Below are 8,979 nucleotides of genomic sequence, written 5' to 3'. Positions count from 1 at the left end.
TCTCCAATTTTGAAGCAAACCTGCATTGATTTTGCCTAGTGTCATATTGATATTTTTGCTTGGTTGTCAATAGTGAACGACTCTGATATTAAAAGAGGAGGGTCTGAATAAAGCTTGAGTTTCTGAGTAAAATTAATCGATCAAATGTATCATTTGCAACTTACTGTTCATTATTTTTTTGAAGTTTTTATGGTTTTCAAACTGTTTAACTCTATTGCAGCTATGTAACATGCTTTTTGGGGTTAACATAATATTTAACGCTGCATCTTTTTGGAGAAGATCACTTTGCTCTAAAAATCGAGGAAAAAATTCAAAATGTTTGCATTTGAATGATCGGAACTTCTTTGCTATCTCATCTTATCAAGTTAAATTGCTTTACAATTTCACCTACAACTAACCCTAACGCGCTATTATTGTCGAAGAAAAACGATCGGTCAGGATTATTCAATTGCACAATACAAAATCAAAATAACCGTAAGCTAAAATTGTGAAAATATTTAATAAAGTTTATACATAAAGTCTAATTGGACTAAAACTAGCCTCTTGTCTGAAAGGCTGCTTTCTGTAATTTGTGAAAACTTATTTTTAATGAATTCGGGCATTTCGGCAACGGGAATTGCTTCTCCACATTCCATGTCGTGGGGTCTTTTCCATGTTGATTGAGCAATCAGAGTGAACCTATTGTAAAAGTCACCATGGGAGGGGAGTGCAGATAAGAAGGCTGTCATTGGGTGTGGTCAGGGTTTGAATGATGAACGTATCTTTCTGTCGCAGAGTGCTTGTGTGGGTCTGAAATTGTCAACCATCTGTCCTTCGTAGCCAGCTGTTGGAGCTTCGCCTCGAGTGAATGTCTTGAGACGACGAAACTCTTCCAACTGCAATTAAACGCCAGATGTTTTATGGTTGAAAAAGTAAAATTTAACTCATTAACTAGATTCAGGAACAAGATTTTAAACAAATTTCTTACGGTGGCATCTTTTTTTCTATTGTAAGTGTACAACTGGTCCATTTAAATTTTATCGTCTTTTCCATTAGAAAAAAACACCTGAAAAACATTATTTAATTACAGTCATCTGTCCTTGAATAAATGTTTCGCGACGATTATGAAGGTTTCACAAAGAAACAAGTTACGTCTTTTTAAAACATCTAATGTTTGCGAGCCCCAGTGCATCACCGTCCTGGCCATCTCTCTCATCTGCTGGGAGAGGAAATTCAGAAAACACCGAATCACCATGGACAATTTGAACTACGACCGATATCCAAATTTTTTGGTTTACATGACTTGATTTTCAAATTTGGCCTACTCGCGTATCGGCTTGCATGGCCGCCACTTGATGTTATGACCTGACCGTAGCAGAATATGATAGAATAGTTTTTGTTGTATGCGTGTACCTGTGAGTGTGAGATGGTGAGAGGGTATCTGTAGAGTATCCAGGTGACATTTTCATGACAGGGTGGAATGGTGAGGGATCCGGGGTATACCCAGTAGTCCCTCAGGGCAGGGTCAGGCAGGAAGCTCGAGGGACTCAGAGCTGTCGTGATACGCTTGCTCCTACCCTATAACAACCACACGTCACCAATTATGCAAATGCTACATGACCAATATTCCTACTCTAGGTTGTACCTTTATATTCAATATCTAATTTTATTTTTGTTTATTCTGCTTTACTCTTATAATACCGCGAAATTTACAAATCAGACATTGTCAAGTTTTTTTGCAAAAGATAGTAAATGAGCAACAAAATCGGAACATTTATTTTAAATTTCGTTTTTAAAACTGTTCAACAAACTCTGTGAAAACTTGATGGATACTTTAAAAGAAGGTCACCATACCAGTTCGAGAGCCTAAAACAGTTTGGTGTAAAATTTAACTAACTACGACTAAGAGAACTAGCTGCAAGCTGAATTTAAATAGTATGGTCGATTTTGCATCTTACCAGCTTACTTTCTCAGTTACCAAAAATAAACTTACTCTAAACTGGACTTCTTCAATGTGGTCAATGATCATTTTGAGAGTTGAGTGTTCTCGTCCAATCTGAAACAAACCATGCAATTTTAAATCTTAAATCATTCAGCGAAATCATTGAATTTTTGGATCTTTGCCGTTTGCCCCCCCCCCCCCCCCCCCCCAGTACGTTATGCATCCCCCAGTTACTGAGCACGTGCCATTACATAGTAAATCATCATGTAAAAATATGCCACGTGCGTCGGGGGGGGGGGGGGGGGGTGCAAATAATATGCACCGACTAAGCTTGGCGGGAGGGGGTTGCACAAACGGAAAAGATCCGATTTTTAATCTTTATTCAAAGAATTGATTGAATGATGATCTGACCTGGACAAAGAGGGCACATATGCACACCCCGTGTGGTTTTCCCAAGGCCTCTTCATAGCTAGCATAGAGAGAACTGTTCCAATGCACTAATTGCACCTGGAAACAAGTCATTATTAGCACCATTATCAATAGTAAGTTCAGTTCCACAGCTGCAAATTGGCATCCTACGCTTCATATAAAAAAATTATTGGATAAAAATTTTCATTTAAGTTGTATATGAACACTTTCCACGAGGTGACTTTCTCCAGTGAGTTAAAACATGTACGTCAAGGCAACTTTTGAAGAGTTTTTTAAAATACTTTTCTTTTATGGTTCGTCTTTTCTCGAAGGGAAAAGATATCAAAGTCATTATGTCCAGACTTAGCGCCAAAATTTACTCTGAATTGTAACATGTAATGTCTAGTAATCAAAACTATGTGATTAATGAAAATTCGATTTAAAGTAGCGTGACTCACAGTACCGGGGCCTGACACACAGACAACCTCATCTCTTTTGAATCATAGATTTTCAACTCTGAATGTTTACGTTGCCCAGTAGTATGATCATGTCATATTTCAGACTTTTCATACTATATTAGAGAATAAAGAAGGATTTTCCGATTTTAGTCTGCAGCATTGTAGCATTACAGCCTGAAGAACATGAATACCCGAAAACCAACCAATGATTAAATACCCGAGAATCACTGAATACCATGCACCCTATCAAGTGATGAAATATGAAGGTAACCAAATACAGAAACTATATATGGTTGCAGAAATCACAAACAAACTTTGCTTGATTTTGCGATTGTTGCACAGAATTGCACATACAAACTCAGGTCCGGATTAGTTGGAAACTTTTTGTCACCGAAAGATGCTAATTAAGACATACCTCCATAGGATATGCCTTAAAATTGACAGTATGTTCTGATCCCCTGTCTGTCTCTTTGCCCCAGTGGAAGATGATGTCAATCAACTGGAACTCACAGCCCCCCTCTAGAGGACCCCCCAAAAGCACACTCTCTGTGCCCAGGGGTTTGGTCGGGTCCTGTCCGGCTGAGGAGGCGGAGAGGGGCGAGAAGCCACCATTAGAGTAGTCGTACAGGTTGAACTCGCTCGCCGTGGAAGAAACTGGAAAAACGATTCGATATAATGACTTGAGAAAAAAGTGGGGATGGAAGTAATGATAATCAAGCCTAGTGATGATCGGATTCAAATCCTGCAAGAATCTTGCAAGATATCAATCCCGGCAAAAAAATAAATTAGGTTACAAATGCTTTCGAAAACAGCTTTGAAGCAAATTATTGTTTATTAAACAAGTTACAAAACCAAAATCAATAAGAAAAAATTAGGCCGGAAAAGTTTTTGAGTGTTTTTGGAAGCTACAACTAACTGAAAACCAAATGAAATGACTGTTACCAGAATTTTGATCAGCAGAACTGATTCTAACTGCTTTTTTTTCTAAACTTCTTTTGAACTTGAAATCTTGCAAGAATCTTGCAAGTTTCTTGCAAGATTTTGAATTCAAATACATCTTTCCGACAAATTACATGAAACATCTCGAGCCATCGAAGTCCTTACCTTTTAACTTCACTTTACTCAATAAACGACGAAATTACTTTCATTTTTTCTTTCATTTTTTACCTTTAAGCACTCGAATAATTTATAGGGAAACCAACAGTCTGAATTAATTTTTCGATACATCGCAAAGTACTGCCCCACAACTAATTGTACCACACTATCTGCCTTCAAATTTTGTCGTCAAACCTCAGAAACATAGCCGACTAGCGTCGAACGAATTGCTCTCGAACAACTGGTGAAGGTTTGGTTTTTGTAGGCGCTAGCTCAAGCTTAGGGGGAGCCATACGTAGGGAGGGCATATGCAAACCATATAATCTGCCCTTTAAACAGTAAATTTACCCCTAATCATCTTAGTTTGGTGGAGCTGGTTGGAATGGGGGCTGGGGAGGGGTGTATTTGGTGTGAAATACGTGAAAAACTTTCAAAGCTCCTGAAAATTGCTATTGCCACCTTAAATTTATGTAACCTCAGCAGTTTCCTTCGATGAATTGCAAGTCTTAGAGGGGCTCTTAGAGAGTTGCTTAAAAAATTTGTAGCCCCAGTTTGTAACAAGTTAATCCCACTTTTTCAGACATGAAATGTCAAAGTTTGTCGATCAGACGGAAACTTGATAGAAACAAAAAATGCGCGTTAAATATGGATCTGTTTTTCAGACCATTGTTTTTGTCTTCATAAACACGTGTTATGCAAATATGGATTTTTTATTGTATGCCTCAAAGAAGGTGGGATGACTATTACGATCTACGAGTACTACATTATAAATGTGTGTAAAAAAAACCTATGAGAGAAGGTAATGTTACTTTAAGAAAAACTGCAATTGTACTTTTAAAGTTTTATTAATAAAACTTGTCCTAAAGTACCTAAAAACTATTTTGCAATCACAAAAAAACGGGACACAAATGAAGAAATTTTTTTGAAACTTTGATAGTTCAATTGTGCTTTAATTTACTTTAAAAACATAAAATTCAAGTCATTCGAATGTTTGTTGTGGGAGAGCTTACATTTTTTCGAAAACACACAATTTCTATTTTTCACAAAATTTCAACTTACAAACTCTCGTAGAAAGCAAGTGTTTACCTCACCTGGTACCCTTGAACAGTAATAAGATAAGAAAACACATCTATCCTCAAAAACCTTTGGTCAACAAGGACTTACTCTTTTAAATTTATGAAAATTATAGTTTACTAGTTTACATCTTTTTTAAAAGAAACCAAATCAAAATTCAATATCAATCTTTGAACTGAAAAAAAATAGTTTAGTCTGCTGAACGTTTTCTTTATCTCTTTTACTTTTTAAAGACCGGCATTATTTTGATATGATTGTGTGAAAAAAGTGTGAATCATTAGTTTAACAAATTTAAGAAAAAGTAAGTCCTTGCTGACCAACAACTAATGTCAATTTTTCACAGATATGGGTTGAATTATTCACTGCAAATCCAACATATCAACATATCAATTCTAAAAACGTTTCATTTGAAAAACCAATGGTAAATTATTGCCTGAGGAGGATTGGAATAAGTAAATAACTTTCTTGATAAATTCTCCAGCTTCCTAATTTTATAATTTATCTTTTTTCTCGCTAGAATGGAGAAAATCAAATTTTATTCATACTAGGGGAAAATACAACATAAAATGGCATCAACAATTATAGACAACCAGAAAAGCAAGCAAAAGTAACTGCCATAACACTTAGTTACGAAATAACCCAAAAGTAATTGCTTCCTTGGCCATACTCTATACAGTTTGCCGGTTAATTGATACCTCTTTGCCAGACTCACCAAAATACGTCAGTATCGTCAATCTTAAACTCTAAAAAGAAAACAAAAATAGTGGGACACTTTAAAAGTAAAACGACTTTTTTTTGTATCAGAAAAAAACTTTGCAGTATTCTTGAGCAATCAGAACCCAAAAATTGCATAATCTAAAAAATAGGCAACGGATTTGTGCTTTTTAACTAATACGCCCATTGCGTTCATAGTATTAAAAAAATTGTTTTTGGGAATTTTTACACATTTCGATTATTCCTTTTTTAGAAGATCAAATTATATCCACATTGAGGAAATGTATATAGCAGCAATAAAAAAGTGCAAGTAAAGTAAATTAAAAGGAAAATTAGTTAGAAAAGGAACACATGAGGCAAACTTTTTATACAGAAAAAAAATGTGAGGCTTGAAAAATATTGGTTCCCGGGCCATTTCACCCTCATTTTTTAATTAATTCCATTTTGATAACTTCTGCCACATTGAGCAAATGACAAGCTAAAATTTATTAATATTGCTGTATTCAAAATTTCTTATCACTCACTGAAATTACATATCTCAATTTCAAAAGAAAAAATTTGGATTTTTTGATATCCAAAATAATTGTATTGTTTTAGGCGCTGATACTTTTTTTACAGATCTGTTCACACATTTCATTATTTTTTTTTCTTTTTAATGAGAAATTAGTTTAGAGTGCTGAATTTAGGTAACGCTGTAATAAACAAAGTAGCAAAAACGAACGGTTTTAAAGCGCAATTTATATCAATCTGCTTTTAAAGTGGTGTTGGAAATTGGTTTTTGAAAAAAGGTTTTCAAGAAAGAATTATTTTAAGTGTTGCTTTTTGACTTCTCTTGCTCCTGAGGTTTTGTGAATGCTATTAAAAGCGATTTAACTTCTCTTATGATGCCAAATTGCATCTTTTAAACCCCTCAATGTTTGACTGATGGTTTTGAATTGAAATTATTTTTTGTGACTCTGGTGACTTTGAAACTACGTGTTTTCAAAAAAGTGGTCAATATTTTGAAAATACTTGCCAATAATTCAATATAGCCCGTTTTTAAGGAATTTTCATATCCGCTTTTGGTCGCAGTAACATCAGGTCAAACTGTTTTTCTAATTAGACATAATTTAACCTATTTAATGTTTTGAGTTGATTCAATTTTGCGGGTACATCTTGTTCTTTGTCTCATCTCGGCATATAGCCCCAGCGATTACTGCTTTTCTAAGATTTTAATTTAAGCTAAATTTTAAATCAACTGGTGCAATTTATTAATAATTATTTTTACAATTTTAACACCGTGTTCCCCTTCTTAATGTTTGCGTTCGTTTGTTACTTTTGGTTGTCTTTTTAGTTAACGTTATTAGAAAAGGATTTAATTGACCTTCTATTGCAACCGAATTTAATTCAATTCTTTCTCTCCCTGCGCTTTTAGTTTTCAAGTTTAAACACCATCATTTAACTTCATAAATTTGAAGTAGTTTTTTTTAATTTTTACACCCCGGATAATATTGCTGTGACTATGTTCCTCAGTGTAAATGATAATGTATCTTATTTGATTTTGGACTTTGAGTTTTAAGATCTAATTAGTGATTTTGGTACAAAATCCCGTGTTTTAAAGACTTTCATGTAAAAAAAATTTTAATATATTTTTAAACATAAACCGACTAATGTCAGAAGATTTGCCCTTGAACGACAGGCGAGGCAATTTAATTCAGGGGCTGTAGCTTAGATAAATTTTTCTTTTAGAGTGCAAAAATAGTTTTACAAAACGGGATTTGAACCATTGACCTCGCGCTCCCTGACCAAATGCACTGACCACTCGGCTATCAGTACCTTTTTTTTCAATGCTGCAATCGGTTTTGTTTTAGCAGCAAGCTTTACTTCGGAGTGAGAGCAATGGAAATTACTCAAAAATGAAGAACTAAAGCGTGAAAAAACCACTTGAGAAGTCAAGGAATGTTTTAAAGAAAAGCACAAAATTGTCAAGCGATAAATTTGCATAAAAAAGACCAACACGTTCACTATAATTTCTATGAACTTTGTTCAAGAGCAATTAAAAAATTGTTTTCTGTTTTTTTCGCTGATTGTGTGCTATGTTGACACACAGAGCGTAAATTAAGTGTTAATAGTCAGCTCATTAGATGTTTCATTTCTTTGAATTGTGATTCAGGATTTATCCCTTCAAGTAAAACATTGATTTTTTAGAAATAGAAAAATTGTTCATGGTACTTTTGCGCAGTCAGAATTCAAATAGCTGCCCTTGAAAAACGTATTTAGGAACGTACATCTAAAATTTCAATGGTAATAATACATTCATTGTGGTATAAATGAAAAAACTTGTTTTGAGAGTTTTAACAATTCTTTTCTTTCCAATTTTTTTTTAATTTTGTACAATTCAAGGATGGCACTCTTTTTGAAATTAAATAATTTTGTAAGGTCAATTACCACCGTCTGCCAAGATTTTACAGAATAATTAGTCTTCCTCAACTTAATGCCAATTTTTTAAATTAACATGTAAAATTGCATCCGCATAGATGCAATATTTTGCAAGGTTGTTTTGAGGGAGAAAACTAATTTGAATTTCTCGTCATTAAATAATTTTTAAATAGGCAATGTTGAAAGAGTTTTTTGGGATGGGCATGTTTTTTTAATAGCTTTCAAAGTGCGTCTATAATGGGAGGAGCCGTTTCTGATTTAATTACAAGCCCATGACAAGGCAGAAAAATGCCGGGAGCTTTAATCGTTCCTTACACCCCGTCACACACAGAAGTTGCGCCGTCAATTGAACTAGATTTTTCTCAAAATTTTAAACAGCCTGTCATAAATCGAGTTGCTGATAATAAACCGCCACAACATTGACGTGGTCAGAATCTGTAAGGAAAACTTAGATCTATTATGATTATGTTTCAACCTCCCCACCCCTCCCCCCCACCCCACCCGCAACTTGCTTTATAACAACACAACACCATATTTTGTAATGGGGGCATAGAAAACACCGGGAGTGCCAAAACAGAATAGATCCGGGAGTTCCATGACCGCATACATGATTATTGAGCTGCATCTTTGGGTTGACAAATCATGATATACGGTCTCAGGAGAACTTCTGCCACATTGAGCAAATGACAAGCTAAAATTTATTAATATTGCTGTATTCAAAATTTCTTATCACTCACTGAAATTACATATCTCAATTTCAAAAGAAAAAATTTGGATTTTTTGATATCCAAAATAATTGTATTGTTTTAGGCGCTGATACTTTTTTTACAGATCTGTTCACACATTTCATTATTTTTTTTCTTTTTAATGAGAAATTAGTTTAGAGTGCTG

General features: G+C 34.6%; 1 protein-coding gene across 1 annotated transcript in view; it reads right to left on the bottom strand.

Annotated features, from left to right (window-relative positions):
- Positions 1–430: 430 nt before the first annotated feature.
- The window catches only part of LOC142342850 (uncharacterized), a 111,970-nt gene continuing 103,421 nt past the window's right edge, over positions 431–8,979 (bottom strand). The window contains exons 6-10 of the mRNA XM_075394477.1: positions 3,203–3,441; positions 2,333–2,428; positions 1,973–2,035; positions 1,393–1,557; positions 431–875 (exon numbers count right to left, since the gene is read on the bottom strand). Of these exons, the coding sequence (XP_075250592.1) occupies positions 738–875; positions 1,393–1,557; positions 1,973–2,035; positions 2,333–2,428; positions 3,203–3,441 (701 nt within the window). The 3' untranslated portion in view covers positions 431–737. The remainder of the gene's footprint in view (positions 876–1,392; positions 1,558–1,972; positions 2,036–2,332; positions 2,429–3,202; positions 3,442–8,979) is intronic.

Source organism: Convolutriloba macropyga, chromosome 1 (genome assembly GCF_964194025.1).
Source record: "Convolutriloba macropyga chromosome 1, txConMacr16.3, whole genome shotgun sequence".
Classification (NCBI taxonomy): Eukaryota; Metazoa; Xenacoelomorpha; order Acoela; family Convolutidae; genus Convolutriloba; species Convolutriloba macropyga.
The sequence above is the reverse complement of the archived record's forward strand: the minus strand, read 5'-3'. Positions and strand labels throughout refer to the sequence as shown.